At 43.7% G+C, this 20,989-nt stretch overlaps 1 protein-coding gene across 1 annotated transcript in view; it reads right to left on the minus strand.

The window, feature by feature from the left end:
- Nucleotides 1-4,000: 4,000 nt before the first annotated feature.
- The window catches only part of LOC147637997 (DNA mismatch repair protein MutS, type 2), a 76,042-nt gene continuing 59,053 nt past the window's right edge, over nucleotides 4,001-20,989 (minus strand). Inside the window, 6 exon segments of the mRNA XM_086797341.1 lie at nucleotides 4,001-4,622; nucleotides 19,268-19,309; nucleotides 19,312-19,356; nucleotides 19,358-19,458; nucleotides 19,461-19,578; nucleotides 19,580-19,702. Coding sequence (XP_086653467.1) covers nucleotides 4,302-4,622; nucleotides 19,268-19,309; nucleotides 19,312-19,356; nucleotides 19,358-19,458; nucleotides 19,461-19,578; nucleotides 19,580-19,702 — 750 coding nt within the window. The 3' untranslated portion in view covers nucleotides 4,001-4,301.

The raw sequence follows: 20,989 nt of genomic DNA on the forward strand, positions 1-20,989 counted from the left end.
TTCGATTTGTTGTTCAATGTTCTTCTTCAAGTGTGCTTCTCTTTAGTAGCCCATGCCATCAACGATCCGCACCATCCTCTGAGGCAAGCCCTCCGTTGAGGTCAAGCACACGTCGAAGTTCAGTGTCCGACGTTAGCTTGCAACCAATAGCCAACGTCATCACGGTGCACTCAAGCGACCAAAATATTGGGCAAAGAGTTCTCATCAAGGATTTTCTTCAAGTCTTCAAAGCTGATTTTAACTAACCAGCTGATCCCGAGTACATGGCTGATTCTAACTACCTAGCTAAATCCGACTCATCAGCTGAATCCGACTGACACGGGCTGATTCCGACTACCCGGTTGAATTTGACTGATGAGCTGATTCCAACTACCCAGTTGATTCCGACATGTCTTGCTGATTCTGACTTGTCCTACTGATTCTAACAGTCTTGCTACCCCAGCTGAATCCGACATGTCCAGCTGATTCCATGCAGCCGATTCCATCTTGCTGATTCTGACCAGCTGATTTCGTCTAGCTGATTCCGACTAGCTGGTTCTGACATGTGATGCTCATTCAGACTAGCTAATTTCAACCAGCGAATTCCGTCTTGATGACTCAATCTTGCTAATTCCAAGCTGCTGATTCCGACCTGCTGATTCCAAACAATCCATCTGATTCTGACCTGTGATACTTGGTCTTTGTGTTCTTATATGGTTTGTATGCAACAAGTGTCATGTTTACTTTATGAACCTTTTATTCAAGAGAACACTACTTCAACAATGCTTGTGCTCTCGAAGATTCTAAAGACCAAAGCCAAAGACAAAGCATGTTTTTCAAAGGCTAGCTACTCATATGGAGAAGAAGAAGTGCAGCACCCTATTTATCTCTCACCTTATTCCCCTTATTTATTTTAAGGCTTAGATGCTTTTCTTGTTGCATTGTTAACCAAGGAGTTTTTATTTAGTCACCGACTTTTATTTTGTGGAGCCTCATCTTGGTCATCATACCCACAATATCTTAAGCTTTGTATCCATTTTTTTATTGTGAAAGGGGCATTCAAGCCTAGGTCATCTTCGCTATCTTATTTTATCTTTACCCATGTTTGGTTCATAGGCAAACATGAGCTATTTTCCTATGGTTATTTCTACCATTTATCCTTGCTGTAAATTCTCTTTGATGAAGCACATTTACCAAGCATCTAGACTAACATTTTCCCTTGATTTAGGATCATCCCCTAGCGTTTCTCAACATTTGGAATCTACCTCTTTTAGGTGCTCAATTCTCTCCACTATTTTAGCCTAGCTACTCTCCACCTTTACACCTCAAGGTGATGTAAGCAGAGCTTGGCTCTCTCTCGATGTACTTGCCTATATATTGGGCCTCTCATTTTCAATATGCAACACTCTCATTTTACAACTTAACCTCGCCCACATTATGCTCACTTGATTAGCACATTCTTAATCACTTCAACTTAGTTTAATTATGCTTAAGAATGAAGTTTAATGTGTGCTTCGATCCACCTTGAATCCAACATATTACTCATTTCTTTGGCTCAAGTGTACATCTAGCTTAGAGGAGTCTCACTCAACCTTTGCTCCCTACACCCATTAGGTGCTCATTAATTGCAAGGAGAGCAAAGATTCTTCTAAAAGAGAAACACTCTCAAGCCTTGAGATTTGGTTCCTCCTCCCACCATCTCTAAAACATGGACATACGCTCTCTTTAAATCATGGGCATACGCTATCGCCATATAAAGTGGTATGACCACAAGATGTCAACATGAATGCTACTCACTTGGCTCTCAATGTAAAAATTACATGATGGAATGGGTTACTTTCTTTTTTCTCTTTTTTTTTAACGCTTGAAATTAACAAGAAATAGATATTTACACCCAGTTTTGTATACAACTCACGCACACCACCACCTGCAATTTGTACAAGGGTGCACATCCACCGTAATCAACGAGAGGATCAAATTGGATAACACTCGTCCTATTGTGTTCACCATGGACCATCTGTAATACATGTTTTTCTCATAGGTCTTTACTAGACGTTTATACAGCACTCTCTCTCTCAAGGGCGACCCGGAAATTATCCTCCAGCACATCCAAACGAAGCCACTGGAGAGCAATGTATTCAAGCTGCATAGACTTGATAAGTTGAAAGGCAAGACGAGAGCCTTTGAAGCTCAAACCCACATGCCATCTCTAGCAATACTTTCAGCGTAGCACAAGTAACGTTACCAAACGCATGAACATCTTCATTGCTCAACAGTACCAACAGCACAAGTAACATTACCAAACGTTACTTGTGGTGCGTTGAAAGTATTGCTGGTGATGGCATGTGGGTTTGAGCTTCAAAGGCTCTCCTCTTGCCTTTCAACTTATCAAGTCTATGCAGCTTGAATACGTTGCTCTACAGTGGCTTCGTTTGGATGTACTGGAGAGAAATCCTTAAGCATTCAAAGAATCTAAAGGGCACCAAAGTATGGATTGGTGATGCAGTAATGGACATCCTTAAGCAGTAAAAGAATCTAAAGGGCACCAAAGTATGGATTGCAGATGAGCGTACCCCAGCACAACTAAACCAAAAAGATGTCGAACTTGCAAAGGTTTAAGCGGCACATCAAGAAGGTACATGGGTAGTTTTCCGCGATGGGAAAGCTCTCATCCAAAATTTCTGCAACCGAAAACTAGCTGCTCGTCTAATGGTAGTTGATGTTAACCTAGTCTCACCAACATCGACGACCAATCTGAGCATTTCTGTAAACATTGTGGCATAATGGATAAATACTAGGACTTGATTCTTTAATGTTTCTTATCTCCCACCAAAGATTTGGCGTAAGACGTTCATGGTCTTTAAATATGTATTGGTCCCAAAGACCACACTCTCAAAAAAAAAAAAAAAAGACCTTCAAGCATTGTTAGAATAAAGATAAGAACGGCTTCATTATCAATAGCTTATCTCAATAACTAAATCAGGAGCATAAATGAAAAGAAGTTCCACTTATCAGGATCATGGAACGTGTGAAAGAGAGAGAGGGAGAGGGAAAGAGGGCTTGTCGGTATGCGAAAAGAAAGATAGAACGAAGGCAAATGCATACATAGATGCTCATCCATGAGAATCTTTTATAGAGAAGATTTTCCTTTTAAATTTCTCTACTTTGACACGACACGGGATCTTCGCCTTCGTCTTCTCTCTCCCTCGCAATCTTCTTCCTCTGCTTTGAAGCATCCTCCTTGTCTGGAACTAATTTAGAAACATAATATGAATTTTTATTGGCTTAATCTATTAAAAAAGCACCGAATATTCTTGGAGAGACCATAGTTAAAATCATGAGAATCTTTTCCAAAAATATAGAGGAGATTTTCTTATAAATCTCTATGTTTTGACAACACAAGAGGGTGTTTACCCCCTTTCTCTCCTTGAATCTTCTTCTTGTTCTTCGTTTCTCTCTCTTTAATTTTCTTACTCTTCTGTAAAGCATCCTCCTTATCTGAAACTAATTTAGAAACATAGGAATTTCTCATAGATTTCTCTTTCTATTCGAACGGGTTTGATTGAAATCGAAGATTCAAATCAAAGCTTCCCTTGAGTAGCTAAGATTTTAGGTAGTAGAAGGAACCATTGAGGAACTAATATGAGCTTAGACGGCTTTTTATACAAAGGCACTCATGCTTACATTGGAATTTTCCGCCTTTTTTGGATTGATTCAACATTAGTTTTAAACGACCACTCCTATTTGTTAACGGCTTCCTCGTTTTTTTTTCTTATCTTCAGACTTGTAATTTGAGCACAATTTACATCATCTTTTATTTAGTATCACTTCTGTTACTCCTGTATCATTTATATTGATTAAAGGGGGTGTATTTGCAGTCTATACTGTGGTTCCCATTCATGATCAACTCATGGCTTCAACGAGCTTTCTATGATGCTCTTAGCAAAGGCAATGGTTTATTTTACCTTAAATCCCTTTATTTTTTTAAAAAAAACACTTTAATCAATCTTAGCTAGTAAGAGAATAAGTAATCCCTCTTCATATATCTTCAGCCTGTTATTAAGGTTTAAGCAGGTCACTTTCAAACTGAACACTCCTGGTTCTATTCAAAAATAAGAGCACAGTTGGGCATTTTAGTCCTATTTTCGAACTTTTAACCTGCAAGCCTTTGTTAAGGCCTATGTTTTCCTGCTGGAGCTCATAACAGCCCCATCTACAACCCTCCGTCCCCAAAATCTTGTCAAAAGGCTTGTAAAGGAAGAGGCTTTCGTACCTTACTATACACTCTGTACTATATATAAATGAAGCAATGCAAACAATCGTCACTTTATATATACAACGGTGCAACCATAATTCATTGGGCTCTCTTGTTCAAATTTTGAAACTAATGAATGCCCCTTCAACTTCTGTAAAACAGCAGCCCTTAATGCACCTGTTCCTTCTCCATGTACAACAAACAGTACTGATGCCCGCCTGCTTCGAAGAAGAGCAAAATCAAGATGCATGAGAGCATCTTCCACCCGCATTCCTCGCAAGTCGACAGTATTTCTTGAGGTTTGAATAGCAGCTCCAAGTCTCGCTTCAGGACTTTCAACAGGGGTCGGAGCACTCATTCCTTTACTCCTTCGTTGGCCAGCAGGACTCTGAAAACAAAACACATGGCCACAATGAAATGATGTGTGGTTATAGAGAAGGTCTTGGAGGAGAAAAGGAAACTAAGGCAGGTGCAGAGAAGAGGAGAAGAGGGGAGGCTGCTGCTTGAGTCTTGAAAACCCGTACAACTTTTATAAGAAACAAACATGAAAATTGCCTTAGAACTGATTGTCAATACTGCACGCAGTACTTTTCCATTCTAGTATGGAGGAGCAAAGTGATCTCTCATGCAGCACTTGTGGACAGTAGAGCAGTGCAAGCAAAGACTTTTGATGCTGATCATTCCTCCCAAAGGTGGATAAGTAGAAACATACTGCAGGATTCCATGGAACTCGGAAGAGATTAAGAACATTGATACAACTTTCCCTCTAATCTTTCAAGGATACTTCTATACACACTGGGACTGTACAATGAGAGAGCAATGGAGAGAGCATTGAGAGAACTTTTGGTGTGTTGAAGAAGAGATTGCTGAGAGAGCTATTGTATGGTTGTGAAGATTGTGGTGAAGCTGGTTAGCGATCTGTGGGCTTGTTCTGTGCAGAAGGCAATGGGTGATTGTTGAGAAGACTTAGATCTGTCTAGAGCAGGGGATTGCAAGAGTGGTTGAGGGTTCTATGAGGGAGATTGTGTCCCAAAACCTCACAAAGTGCAATACTGTCGGAACCCGAGCCAGATTAAAGATTGCTCACAGGCATTTTCCAGTTGTATTTGCCAGTTGAAGCCTGCAAGCAGTTGCTGCAGAGTATATAGTTGTTGATGATCTTGTTGAAGTTCAGAATATATGTTTGGGTTTCTTTTGTGGTCATTTGTGTGAGAATTTCTTTTGATCTATTGCTAGTTTCATTCATCTGCTCAAGTCTCAGGGTTTGCTGCGTGGTGCACAGTCTTCTTAATATACACAGAGAAGCAAGTTGTGTGATATTAAAAAGTTCTTCTGTAGTTTTGGTTCAATTCTGGGTTGCCAGGGTGGAGTTTCTATTGAAGAAAAGACTGCAGGTGAAGATTAACTCTGGTTGAGTCTGCGCTAGGACGGTCAACCTGTGTCGGGGACAACCATTGTCAGCCAGACATCAGAATAGTCAGCAAGGGGTATGGGGATCCTGTTCTGTCTTGTTTGAGTTCAAGGGTAGCAATTCTAAAGCACAGTTGACGGTTTTAGGTCTGTCTGAGGACAGCTGTCAGAAGGCTTGTTGTCTTACAGGGTTCTATGGCAGCAGTCTAACACTAGTGGTCAGCTGATTGGTTCTAAGGCTGGGTTCTGGTTTTGTTTAAGTGTTTTGAGGCTCCTGTGGGGTTAGCTGACTCAAAAGGAGAGAATTTGTGTCAGCCACGTCAGTTTGGCTAGTTGGGTGGAAACAGTCCATTTAGAGGTAGCTGTGGGCTTGCTGTAGTCAGTAGAGATCTTGTAAGGTGATATCTTGTTAAGTTGGGAGACATCTGAGGGTTTGTAGCTGTCAGAGGACATTTTGGGAAGTTTCAGAATTACTGTAGACTTCGGAGACAGGCAGTTCTGTGGCAGAATTCTGAGGCAAAACTCTGCAGGAGGAAGATCAAGGGACAGTCGGAGGAGGGTCGCCAGGACAACCAGGAAGGTCTAGGGAGTGTAGCTATAAGGTCGGCGGACACTAGAGGATCATAGAGGACATTGGAGGACCATTTCTGCACTGGGAAAGCCATCAGAAATTGGGAGGCAAGTAACAGTGAGTTTTTGCTTTGGTTGTGGCAGTTGAGAGAGTGTATTGTCAGCCAGTGGTCAGCTAAGGGTAGCTGCTTAGTTCTGAGAGGTTTTAAGACCAAGATTTGGAGCTATCTGACGGTGGAGGACACTTTGGGACTCTGGAGGGCAAATCTCTCACAGGAAACAAAGAGAGGACTTCGGAGGCAGAATCTGAGCAATTCTGCGTCAACTCGAGATGAGTTTAGTCGACTGGATATCGGCTATGGTCAAGAGAGGCTGTTAGGTGGTAGATCAAGGGTATTAGAAGTAGGAACTGACCTTCGAAGACAACCTAAGTAAGCAGCTGGATTGACTAGGGAGGCTGGGAGGGAATTGAATGATCCAATTGGGGCAGTTGAGGACCAGGGGATGTTAGCTAGGTGTTCTGGTGCCTTCTAGTGTTGTTTCTGTTGGGTTCTTTCTTTCCCACCGACCCTCCCTACAAGTGCAAAGAGAAGCTCTTGGGCTCTTTTGATGGCTGCATTTTTCAGAGGAGGTACATCATGGCACTCATCCAACCCCGGGTGGTTCAAATACCCACTCTTCCGACTTTTCCTTCAGATGCCAAGTTGGATGGCACAAACTACGACATCTGCAAAGTCATGGTGGAAGCAGTCTTGGAGACTTATGATCTTTTGGAGTTCATCACTCGACCGGTCCTCCAGCCCAGCCCGGACACCACAAAGAATGAGGATACGAGGGATGCCCTTACACATGAAGCTGCTATATGGGATCGGCTTAATGCCCATGCTCGGTCATTCATTCTTCTGAACTCTCAACCCTCAGCCATCGCTCACATCAAACGGGATACCCATACACATGTTGCTTGGAAGAGACTCTCTGACATCTACGACCAAAAGACAACCATGAAGAGAGTTTCCCTAGAGCTTCAAATGTTGAAGCTTTCACCCATTGATTCTACTTCCATGCGGGATCACATCAACAAACTAGAGTCGTTGCGATCTGAGATTTCTGGGTGCGGGAAGGATATTTCCACTGAGGATATGGCCATCCGACTACATGCGATCTTTGGCATGCTAGATTGGACATCTTCATTTGGAGGCCTTGCGGAAGGCTTTTCCAAAGCAACTGGTGGATGGATTGCCAGATGCTGGCACACGTGAGGGCCCTTGTCACTCTTGTATCAAAGGGACAAGCCTTCCAAAGAAGGCTACACGGCAAGCTACGGCACCTCTGGAGTTGGTTCATGCAGATTTTGGCCTGATGCGCGCTTGGTTCTGCCAGTTATGTTTTTCTCTTGGTTGATGATTTTAGCCAATATACTTCGGCCCATTTTCTCAAATCCAAAGATGAAACAGATTCCAAACATGGAGAACCTTGATGGAGAAACAGTCCGGACACTCCGTCCTGACATTACGAGCCAACAAAGGTGGCGAGTTTACTTCTTGTCAATTTAACCAGTATTGTGAGCTACATGGCATTCAACACGAGTTTGCCAACACAAGTGCTCCTTCAGAGAACGGCATGGTGGAGCGGAAGAACCTAACGGTGATTGAGATGGCTCGGACAATGTTGGAACATTGGAGTCTTCCTCAAAAGCTTTGGGCAGAGGCAGTTGCTACTGCTGTTTTCTTAATTAGTCCCCTACTACTATTGTTCCATAACAAACCCCCTTTCAGTCCTACCGTGGTAGAAAACCCGCAGTTTCTCATTTTCGGGTTTTTGGATTAGATGCATTTGTTCATGTACTTGATGGTGACAGGGGGAAACTGGATGCTAAGTCCAAGCATCATATTTTGGTTGGTTACAGCTCAGAATCCAAATGTTATCAGCTCTACAATCCTGCAACCTCAAACATCATTGTTAGCAAAGATGTGGTGGTTGATGAGACTTCATCTTCCATTGTAGAGGGGGCTTCTTCATCTTCAAGGATTGATTCGACTCAACCTCTCCTTGGTTCCTCACTCGATCCTCTTGTTCCTCTTCCTCGTCTTAAATTGGCACGTCCTTGAGCACCTCAGGCGGAGGAATCGTCCGACATTGATCAAGAGGAGGAGATGTCGGTGGATGCTCCACGACAGGCTACATCTCAAGAGTAGGGTTTGACTTCTAAGGGGGGATCTTGTATTCCCCAAGATCCTTGGTTGTACCAGGCATTGCGGACTCAGGGGTAACACGATTTCCTTCACCTCTGGATCGATCGATTGAGCGGTTGCGTTACGCGTACCACAAGGAGAACCTGTGCGTCAATTATGCACTGATGTCACGCATCCAGAAGGACTCAGAACCTACTCATATTGGGGAGGCGCTTTCCAAACCCACTTGGAATCAAGCCACAATAGCAGAGCTTGACTCTATTGAACAAAAACAAACTTGGGAGCTAGTTCCTAGACCGGCAAAGCGGAAGGTGATTGGTGTCAAGTGGGTCTATAAGACCAAGTACGAATCGGATGGGACTCTGGATAAGCACAAGGCCAAGCTTGTGGCCAAAGGCTATTCTCAGAAAGTTGGCTTGGATTTTGATGATAACTTTGCACGGACTGCTCAGATGGCAACCATACGAGCTGTTCTTGCTCCTGCTACACAGTCTCATTGGCAATGGAGGGAAGTACACCTCGAGAGTGCTATATGTGCCAAATTTCGTCTCCTTTCTATACACGAGATTTGCAAATTGGACACTAAGGTGGAATTCATAGAGGACTCAGTGATCATTCGGTACCCTCTCACTAACAATATCCTTTGGCAAGCTATCGAGGACCATGGCCTCTAAAAACGCACGGCTCTTTACTCTCACACAAGTACCCGCACAAGCGATCTTTGGCATACTGGATTTGGACATCTTCATTTGGAGGCCTTGGGGAAGGCTTTTCCAGAGCAACTGGTGGATGGATTGCCAGATGTTGGCACACGTGAGGGCCCTTGTCATTCTTGTCTCAGAGGAAAACAACATCGGGAGGCCTTTCCAAAGAAGGCTACACGGCGAGCTACGGCACCTCTGGAGTTGGTTCATGCAGATTTGTGCAGCCTGATGCGCACTCCATCTCTTGGTTCTGCCAGTTATGTTTTGTCTTGGTTGATGATTTTAGTCGGTATACCTGGTCCTACTTTCTCAAATCCAAAGATAAAACTTTCGACAGATTCCAGAGCCTTGGTCGAGAAACAGTCGTGACACTCTGTCTTGACATTACGAACCTTCGAGGAGGCGAGTTTACTTCTTGTCACTTTAACCAGTATTGTGAGCTACATGGCATTCAACAAGAGTTTGCCAACACACGTACTCCTTCAGAGAACGGCGTGGTGGAGCAGAAGAACCGAACGGTGATCGAGATGGCTCAAACAATGTTGGGACATCGGAGTCTTCCTCAAAAGCTTTGGGCGGAGGCAATTGCTACTGCTATTTATATTCTTAATCAGTCCCCTACTACTGCTGTTCTAGGACAGACCCCTTTCAGGCCTACCTCGGTAGAAAACCCATAGTTTCTCATTTTCCAGTTTTTGGATCAGACGCATTTGTTCATGTACCTAATGGAGCCAGGGGGACAGTGAATGCTAAGTCCAAGCATCATATTTTGGTTGGTTACATCTCGAAATCCAAAGGTTATCGGCTCTATAATACTACAACCTCGAAGATCATTGTTAGCAGAGATGTGGTGGTTGATGAAACTTAATCTTCCATTGCAGAGGGGGCTTCTTCATCTTCAGGGGCTGATTCGACTCAGCCTCTCCTTGATTCCTCGCTATATCCTCCTGTTCCTCTTCCACGACCTGACCTGGCACGTCCTCGAGCACCTCAGGCGGAGGAATAATCCGACATTAATCAGGAGGAGGAGATTTCAGTGGATGCTCCACAACATGCCACATCTCAGGAGAAGGGTTAGACTTCTGAGAGGGGATCTCGTATTTCCAATTGGTTGTACCAGACATTGCGGGACTCAAGCGTAACACGGTTGCCTTAGTTGAAATGCAAGCAAAGTGATGAGCTATGGTGGATCAAATGCAAGAATCAACATCATTAGCAAGTGATTAGTGAGCAATTAACTGATAGCTTAATGTAGGCATGGATACCAGAGTCACATGGGACGCGAAATGGGGACGGGGAACGGGGACGGAGAAGATTGAGAATGGCCATTCCCTGTGACTATAGAGTGACATGGGACACGAATGGGAACGGGAAGATGCTGCCATCCCCAACATTCCCGAGTCTAAAAATGCCCATTCCCTATGACTATGATGGATACTCAAAAACCAGTAAGTACTCATTAGGCCAATGCCTCAATGTATAGTGTTTACATCCATGATCTGCTCCTTGATTTGTGCCACCACCCCTACATCTGGGGGGACACCTCATCCTTGATTCATTCCACCTCTTTTGCCTGATTCTCTCCACCTCTTCACTTTTCCCAGAATATCTCCACACATCCTAGATCTTCTCATGCTACCCTTTATTCTCTCCCAGTAGATACCTCTCACCTTTTCAGTGCTACCCACTCATTTACAGACTCTCTTTTACAGCCTCTTGCTAAGGACTTGTTCCCGCACACACCCATTCACTTGTATATTTCAACACCTCCCCTCAAGTGAATAATCCTAGCACACCTGGACCCTATACCAAGTTTCCTCTTACTTGGTAGCCCGCGACCAGTGCCTCAAGTCCCTAACTCATAGTCCTTCACACTCTCTCTCTCTGTGTCCAAGGCTACTTCAAGTGCACGTGACCTTAACTAAAGTGCTCACACATACATCTACCACATGGCCTACATCATCGGTGGCTCAGAGGTGGTTTTACTCTATTGGGGCAGGTTACATTGGGTTGTGGGGTTTCTCTCTCTTTCTCTCAGAAAATATGATCTGACTCCACTTCCTTAGAAATCTCCCATGAAGTTTGCCGATGTTGATCCTTCTTCACTGTGGGTTTGCTGTAGAAGTGTCTTGCCATGTGTCCTGGCTTCCCACAGTTGTGGCAAGTGAAGGTCCTTCCTCCTCCCGTGCCTCTTCCTCGTCCTCGTCCTCGTGAGAATCCTCCTCGAGTGTAGAATGCTTTTTCCTCTCCAGTTGTTGAGTCCACCCCTTTCTTCTCCTTGACCTTGGTCTCTTGCTCTAGTAGAGCTCCTTCTATCTCATGCAGCTTCAATTCAGGTACATTCTTTAAGGTTGCCATAATGTTTTTATATTCTCCTTTGTCCACACTCTTCAGAAGCACTGCTAGTGCCTCATCATCCTCTACCTTCTTACCAATGGCTGCCAATTGTTGCTTAATGCTTTTGTATTTGTTCAAGTGTGTGGTTAGAGGTTCATTTTCCTTCATATCAAGTTTGTAGAATTGCATTAGCAGATTTATCTTTGAATTTTTTGCTTGAGTGCCAAATAATTTATTGAGTTCATCCCATGCATCTTTAGCCCGTTGTATCCCTGTGATGTGGTGAATGATTTCATCATTTAAACTGAGTGCAATGAGTCCTAATGCTTTCTCATTCATGCTCTTCCACTCATTTTTCCCAATCATCTCTGGGCATTCATCTCTTCCCTCAACTAGCCCCCACAGATTTTTCCTCATGAGCAAATACATGGTCGTTGTTTGCCATGTATGAAACTGCTCCCCATTAAATTTAGCTATTTCTTGTGCCGTGCTCATGATGATGTGAAGGGGGTCTTACCTCTTGATCCAATTCAATATTCAAGGGCAGTGTCTACCCAAATCTGGTGTTAAATGATGATTACAACAGATTTTATCAACATAAATTTACCAAAAAAATTACATAAAGCCAAGTGTAGCTGATCTGTACTGAACGGTTGGAGTATCAAACCATCTCCGAATTGTAATCTGAAGTGATAGGAATCTGTATCAGATACCCAATGGTAAATTTGAATCCTCAATTGCACCAAAATACAGTGATTAATGCTGATTAATCATTGATTAGTGAAATAATCTCCTATTTTATGTGCAAAAAACAGAGTGTGCGGGGAGACCAGATCTGGTGCCTTAAGAGTTCAAATGAGCTCAAATCCTTTCAAAGCCATCAATAGCAGTTAGTCTAGTAAAGGATCAAGCCAAGAAACCAAAGATTTGACCAAACATTGAATGCTTAATCTCTGTTTTGTCAAAGTCACTTGCAGATCTGATGCAGAGCTTGATGCCACTTCTCCTTAAGGAATTTCACAAATCTGACATCACCAACATGTAGAGCACCCTTGAAAACCCCTAGGGCCAAAAGGAATTAGGCCAATTGCCTCTGTGTAAGTGTAGATCTGAGATTTTCTCCAAAAATAAAGCGCCAGTAAATTGGCGATTTTTTACCCTCTTGCGCAGCGATTTGACGAGCTAATGAGCTAGGCTTCAACGTTGAGAGATCACCTATCTATGGCTAAGAGGGATTTGCCTAATGTTAAGGCAGGAGGGAGAGGAAGCTCCTCCACCAGTTGGGGGTACAGAAACTAGTTGAAAATTGACTTAAAATGATTCTCCTAATTATGATTAATAGGCTAATTAGCAAGATAATTAAGCTCAAAAATTGGATTAATCCTAAGCTTGGCTCTGATACCAAGTTGAAATGCAAGCAAAGTGATGAGCTATGGTGGATCAAATGCAAGAATCAACATCATTAGCAAGTGATTAGATGATAATTAAGACGAGATTAGTAAATTATGCACTGATGTCACGCATCCAAAAGGACTCGAAACCTACTCATATTGGGGAGACGCTTTCCAAACCAGCTTGGAAGCAGGCCATGGAAGCAGAGCTTGACTCTATTGAATGGAATCAGACTTGGGAGCTGATTCCTAGACCAGCAAAGCGGAAGGTTATTGGTGTCAAGTGGGTCTATAAGACCAAGTACGAATCGGATGGGACTATTGATGGACGAGTAAAAAGCAGCCTACGGTGGCACTTTCATCGACTGAGGCAGAGTATCGAGTGGCTTGTTCAGCTGCTTGTGAGGTGATTTGGTTGCAGTGGCTACTTGAGGAGAGCGGTTTTTGATAGCAACAGCCTACCCTTATCTCATGCGACAACCAAAGTTGCTTGGCTATTGCGAAGCATCCAGTATTTCATGCGTGGACCAAGCATATACAGATCAAGTACCACTTTGTGCGGGAGCGGATCTTGGAGGGAGACATTATCCTTGAATATTGTCCTACCCAAGAAAACACTGCAGACTTTTTCACCAAAGGATTATCTCAGTCAGTTGGCGTTCATGGTAGCTCCTTGGGTCTTGGGCCACCCCCATGACCCGAGAGGGGGTGTTAGCATATATCACCTCCTTTGGTGGCTATTTCTAGTGTTTATGGGGGCCATTTCTATGCTCTGGCATTCCCCATATTTTTCCCTTATTTTATGGGCCTTTGATGTGGATTGCCCACCCTTTTATGGAGTTTTTCACCTATTTTCAGGTCGTGTGAAGGACTAGGATGCAGTCGACCAGCTCATATAGAAGTATATATATGTGATGCCCTCTTCCTCACATTCCATCATTCCTTGATCATTCTTGTTGATCACTTTGGTGAGCACCTTCAGCCCTCTACCTATGGAGTCCACTCCTCGCCTACGGGCTAAGTGTATCCACTCTTTTCTTCAGGATTAGTGCATCAGCATTTTGTTGTTTTCTCTCATCTCTCTCTTAGAGGTTCAGCATTTTTGTCATTCGTCTACATCTTTCCGCTGCCCTCTGACAGTTATTCTCTGCTACAAGCCTACATGCAAGGATTCTTGATACATCTATATTCCTATTAGGTGGATTTTTGGACTAAGGGATAGCGGCAATTGATTTGAGAAATTAATTACAGGAAGGAAGGAAGAATGAGACTGTGGATTGCGGATGATCGGAGAGTGTTATGTAGTTGCTTGGCATTTGCAACTATGATTGGGTCTGTATTTTTCTGGGTAAAGCGGTTATGCTTTGTCAAATGTTGGGTGAACCTTCTTTGCTTCGCAGAGATGGTTCTACGGGATCTTGGCACATGCGCATATATTTTGTAGAGATCTAGATTCAGAGCAGATTTTGCTGACATTGAAATCAGTGAGCTTCTAAGATATATTTATTCTCCCAAGAAGGTTCGGTTTGTATGCCGAAAGAGATTGCTAACAACATTTGGTAATCTTTTGGAAGACTTGCAAGCTGAGGAGTGATGGATTTGTAAGACACGTTGGGGTATGTTCTCATGGCATAGTTGTTTCCATACGGTGTACGACACCATATTGTATGGAATACCATATGGTACGATACCGTACGGACTCGTACGGATTTTTCCCCAAAAAATTCTTTTTTTTTTAAAAAAAATCCCAAAAAAATAATTTTTTTGGGGGGTAATGGTCTTGTTTTTGCTTGTCTATGGTTGTTTGAGCCTCCTCTGTACTATGATGCTTCCCGCCTTTTTAAAATACTCCATATCTCAAATTGGAATAACCTAAGTTTATAAGTATTTTTTTAAAACACCATATTTTATCATACGATAAGAACAAAATTTATATCATACCGTATTTTCCCGTACGGTATCGTATCGTACAAATCAAACGGTATCGTACCTGACAACTATGTCTCACGGTATGGGACACTAGGAGGTATATCATATGTGCAGGTTCACACGGTCCCATCGAGGCAAATGTTTTAGCTTCTGATGCAATAGTTATCCAAAACTCATGATTGTTGGATGCCTAGTTCATGGAGTGAGTGCACTAGCCTCTAATATGGCATATGTCCACTTCATTAGCCACACCTTTGATGTGGCAGATGTATGGTTTATGGGCCACGCCTCTGACGTAGCATATATCCAGATTGTCCTATTTTATTATGGCTGATATCCAGGGTTGTGTAGCAGTTACTCTAGATCGACCTAATATTAGCTCGCACATGTGCTTTTTAGGTCTAGAAGGGGGCGCCTACTTGAAGATGACCCAAATATTGTCCATAGCCCATGCTTTGGCCGCCACGTGGATTAAATAAGTCCAGCTCAGTGTGTACAACTTACAAGTTGTCCGGCCACTTATAAGTGTGTGTGAACCTGCATCCATAATTATTAGTAAATGAAACCATAAAACAGTAAATTGAGTTTTTGGGAACACTTACCACCTGTAAAACACATGTAGACCACCTGTCAGTCCCAAATAGGTGTGCACATACACATCCACAGGGTGCCCAGGCGTCCCCGGCCCCATGGACAACGCAGGTAAAAATCTCAAATATTGTCCACGCAAACAAGACAAGTCATCCAAAGGTAAAATCAAAGTCATGCACACACATGAGTGCAGCTAGACTAGAAGAAACACCCATCTGCTCAGTTGTATCCGATAAAATGTCCTAGGCTCATGATGCTTCCGGAACCTTCCAAGAACATAAATACAAAAGATCTCCAGGATAGCTAGTCCCACGGAATTACATCATGTCAGGCTCCATGAGCCATACATGTACACCATGTCAGGCCCCAAAAGCGACACATGTACTATCATGTCAGGCTACGCCAGCCATACATGTACTATCATGTCAAGCTACACTAGCCATACATGTACTGTCATGTCAGGCTTCATATGCCACACAGACACACGATGTCAGGCTACACCAGCCATACATGTATGTCATGTCAAGCTCCACATGCCACACATGAACAGTAGAAAAATGGAAGTTGTAAGAAATTTTGTGACATGTTGAACCAACTTATGGAGTCACTTTTCAGATGTAGTTTGAGTTTCCCCTCTTGAATGTCTTAGGAGGGGAAGTCATGTCTTTCATGTCAGTAGACTGAAGAGATGTTGGGAGCTCAGGATAGCATTGTGACTCCTCAAAAGCTTATTAAGGTTGAGGACTTGTCTTATGTTCCACATGAACCGGAAACGGTGATTGATTTCATGTCAATAGATCGAAAGAGATGCTGGGAGCTGAGGATAGCATTATGAGTCGTGACTCCTCAGAAGTTTATTGAGGTTGAGGACTTGTTTTATGTTCCACATGAACCGGAGATGGCGATTGATTTCAAGGAAAGGCAACTTAGAAATAAGTTGATCCTTGAGTATTAAATTGAGTGGAAATATGGGCACAGGAGGACTCAACTTGGAAGACCGTAGCTAGTTACTGCATAGGTTTCCTAGTTTTCTTTCTTAGATAGATTTTGTTTCCAAGAGTGGAAACGTCAAAGGAGGGGAAGTATGTTACGTACCTAGTGCTAATCCTTGAGATTTGTGGCCTAATCCGATCGGTTTAGGGAAACCCTGAGATTAGGAGAAAGTCGGCTAATATAGGCGGCTAAGGTTATTATTGATAAATCCATGTGTACTAGCTATTTATAACAAGATGGTTATTAATAGTGGCAATGGACACTATATAAGTGAAACATGGATTATTATTAATAGTGGCAGTGGACACTATATAAGTGAAACATGGATTATTATTAATAGTGGCAGTGGACACTATATAAGTGAAACATGGTTATTAATAGTGGCAGTGGACACTATATAAGTGAAACATGGATTATTATTGTCATAACCTCACTATTGGTCTATTGGTCAGAGTTCGTCGACCAGCCACATGCTCCGGCCATGCTTGTGGTAGAGCATAGATCAACATGCCGAAGGCCTCTATGGGGCAGACTAGCATGGATCTATGGGAGTCAGACCTTAGCCCCTGGCTCGGGGGGTGGTTCAAGACATAGAACCTAAGATTGGAAGGTAAGCTAGCTTGCACCCCTCTTAGGGGGTTTGTACTAATAACTTGTGTTTTGTGTTTAGGAAATCTGCTGGGTCGTAATAGGAGAGGAGAAGAAAGTGTAGAGGAAGAAGAGGAGGACAAGTTTTTTTTTAACTCAAATATAGGAAAAATGGCATTTCGGTTGGGAGTGTTTCGTTTCAATTCGTTCGTTTCATCCCTGTGGTGTTTCGTAGGGACAAAATGGGTTTTCGTGTAACTATGCTAAATACAATGAGATTTACTCTCTATAGCAACCATCACATCTAGGGCATACAACAGTCTAGATCTGTTTATTACCTTCATAATAGCCTTGTGTCTTCAACAGGCTTTTAGGAAATAAGCACAATTGTGCACTTGCATGCAATGGGTTATGGAGCACGGATGATCCCTTAGCCTTGAACTCTTCAGGTAGCGTGGCAGCAGCAGTAACATACAACAAGGTTCATGGGACTTACAAGCATACCCTCAACATCAAGTTGGCGATCCCTGGGGAGTGGCGAACCCCCCCTCCCTTTCCCTTCCTGGCAACTCTCCTGCAACTGTGTGGAGGGGCATCGTCTTCTTATGGGAGACTCAATTTTGGATACTAAACCTGGGGTGTTGAACACCCCCACCCACCCCCCCGGCAGGCAGTCTTCACCATTCCCAGAAGTCAATTTCTCCTAACCTAGGAGGCCATTGTTGGTAATTATACTGGTTTAGGTTGTCTGTTTTTTGGGCTTCCTTGAGAATACCTGTTAGGTCGCCTCTTTGTCAAACTCTGTGCCAGAGACAGCTCATGGCATCTTTGACTGTAGGAAATCCACCATTATCTTGTTGGAAGTGAAAACCTAGAAAAGTGGCACTGCTTGGTGCCTTGCTATACAGGGGGACCACCTTCATCGCTTTGTGCAGTAGTGTGTACCATGGAGGTAGATTCTTTGCCTCCACTATGAGGAGGATGGAGGGCGCATAGCATTATGCCTAGACCAACATAGAGCTACCGCAGAGGACAGCTCATGGCATCTTTGACTGTAGGAAATCCACCATAGCGTTATGTGAAACTCTGTGCCAGAGGACAGCTCATGGCATCTTTGGCTGTAGGAAATCCACCATTGTCTTGTGGGAAGTGAAAACCTAGAAAGTGGCACTGGTTGGTGCCTTGCTACAGGAGGACCACCTTCATCGCTTTGTGCAGTAGTGGTGTACCATGGAGATAGGTCTTTGCCTCCACTATGAGGAGGATGAAGGGCACATAGTATTATGCCGAGACCAACATAGAGCTACCGTACTACAAGTCTCCCATCCTCCATGAGATAGTCTATCCCTCAGGACACTCTCGGACTTGATTGGCAGACCTACTTTGTGGTTCATCAGAGGAAGTGATTGAGAGCATTGTCACTCCACTAGTGGAGTCAGTAATTGCCAGATGGACCTCATTGACTGCTTTGGGGAGAGTATTTGAGGCATCATCATGTGGCGGAGAGGGGAATGAAGCCTCGCTTCTCATTGGGTAGTATGGGCGACCCTTTTTTGAAGAAGGCACTAATGGTTTGTGATGGAGACCCAATGAATCCACAAAAGTACCGAATCATCATGATTGGGCATTTGATGGCCAAGATTGGCTCAGCAGTAAAGGCATACATCAATGATTTGGCAGAAAGACGAGGGTTTAAGCCATGGCTAGGCTGGATCACTTTACATAAGACCACTTCTTTACCCTCAGGCGATAATTGAGACGGCAAAACATAGAAAGAGACTTCATTGTTATTTTCTGGACTTCTGCAATGCATTTGAAAGTGCCCCCTGGCTAGACTGATCAAAAGGCTGAGATAGTTAGAGGTGGGAGCATGAAGTCATTTTGTCCCACAATAACACTTGCGAAGGCAGAGGAGGGGCAGGAGGAGGCATGCATGGGAATAGTTAGAGGTGGAGTATGAGGTCATTTGGCCCACAATAAAACTGGCGAAGGCAGAGGGGGAAGTGGAGGCATGCATGGAAACGGGGAACAGGATGCCAGCAAGCAAGCTCAAACGGGAAAAGGCGGGAAGGGGTGTGTGTGTGGAGTGCTCAAAGGGTAGTGGAGAGCTCTAGCTCTCAAGCACTTGATCCCTCTTCCTCCATTGAGAATGAGAAATCCGAAGTTCTGCAATAGACTGATGAAGAATATACACATGTTTTACTTGATTTTAAAAAAAGTTTATTTCTCAAAAAAAAAACATCCAAAACACCTACAGACTGTTTTAACAATAAGAATACATGTACTATGTGCCTTTGAATGGTTTAAGTGCAGACGAGGACATCATACCTTCTCTTGCTTCACAATCTTTGCCACCTCACTTAGCTTCGCCACCGGAGTTTCAAGCTGCCAAGCTGCACAAGAAAGCTCTCATCGTTTTTGTGTGGGGGCTTCAATGACTGTTGCCAGGTTTCTCCCGAGCCTTTTAATAAGCACAAGATCTCCCACAGAAGGTCTATCTACTGCTTCAAAGTTAACACAAGCTTCTCAGTCTCCCCAAACTTTCTCATATACGTTTCAACGACAGAAGCTATGGCACTAAGGGCCTTGCCCATGGACATGGACTTTCCACTTTCATCAGAGTTTCTTGACGACTGGTCCAAAGTTGGATACAATCCCATCCAGACAAGACTTGACAGCATCAATGTCCCTCTTGACCCTCTCTTCTCGCTGCAGTCGTAAAGAAGCAATGCGCATCTCCAGGCCATCCGCCTCTGCAGCCAACTATTCTTCACATTTATAGAGTCAGTTCTTTAATTTGATATGTAAAAGTCTGTCTAAAGATAAAAATAGGAAAATAAATTTGCTTCGGTATATGTACTCCATTTAAATGTCTCATCCTAGAAGAGGCTACCAAAAACAATCCACAATTCAATACTTGGTGTATGTAGTCCATTCAAATGTATAATCCTAAGAAGAGGCTAAAAAAGACATTCACAAATCAATAAATGCAGTTACTTGCAGAAGTTTCACATTCAACACACACAAATAGAAAACAATTTTCTAGATATTCAAGAGCTTGAGATTGGAATCAGGGTTGTTTACACATTTCAACCTTTTCTTGCCTGACATTCTATTTCATGCAAAAGATCACACTCATCGCTCTTGTAAAGTGCTGTGACAACAATACATAATGGGCAGACGGGGACGGAAGTGGCACATCAACCCACCCCCTCTCCAGGTCATGGGTGTTGCATCCTAGTGCCTATGGCTATGGGAGAACCCTCGTTAGATATCCAATGGGACCCCATCGCCGTTGCCCGGGGGGCATTGCCTGGCAGGCCGGCCCAACACTATTCTAAAAGGATCATGTCAAGGCGGCTTAGACCCTCGTGCTCTTGCACCGCCGCATTTAAGTGGCATCAGTGGCCACAGCCCTGTGCGAAAGTGGACCCCAGAGAACGGCACATGCCATCACTGGGAGCTCATCTGCAATTTGGCCACTTGGCACATTTGATGAGCACGCAGCAGTGAGACCATTGGTGGCAAGCGCCACCCGTGCCACCCCCCCCCCCAAACCATCCACACAATTTGTCTTGATCTTATTCATACGCTGTGGGGACGCCTGGAGCGCCTAACAGGGGATTCTAAGCATATGCAGAGACTGTGGGCTGCCTTCTGCCACACCCCTGGAGCACCAGTCCCGTCTTCTCCTCCAAAGAGAGGGCACGGTCACATTACAGGCCACCGACTTGGCTCTCTCCCCCGCCCTTACACCACTAATCGAAGGAAAAAAAATACTCATGTTTCCCCGATCTCCAATAATATACTCTTCTCATTTCTTCTCCTCACCACTCTCCTTTCCCCCGATCTCCAATCATATACTCTTCTCATTTCTTATATCTCCACGTGTTTCTTCTCTCCCTCTTCTGCTCCCCCCTCTCCCTTATTTTGCATCTCCCTTGCTGACATGGCGTTTTAAGGCCCCCTGAAATTTCCGTTTCTGTTTGTGTTTTCGTTTTTGTTTCTTCATTGGGGAGAGGTTCTCCCAAAAACCACATGCATCAGGCA

Source organism: Cibotium barometz, chromosome 5 (assembly GCF_041138505.1).
Source record: "Cibotium barometz isolate CiBa-2024 chromosome 5, ASM4113850v1, whole genome shotgun sequence".
NCBI lineage: Eukaryota > Viridiplantae > Streptophyta > Polypodiopsida > Cyatheales > Cibotiaceae > Cibotium > Cibotium barometz.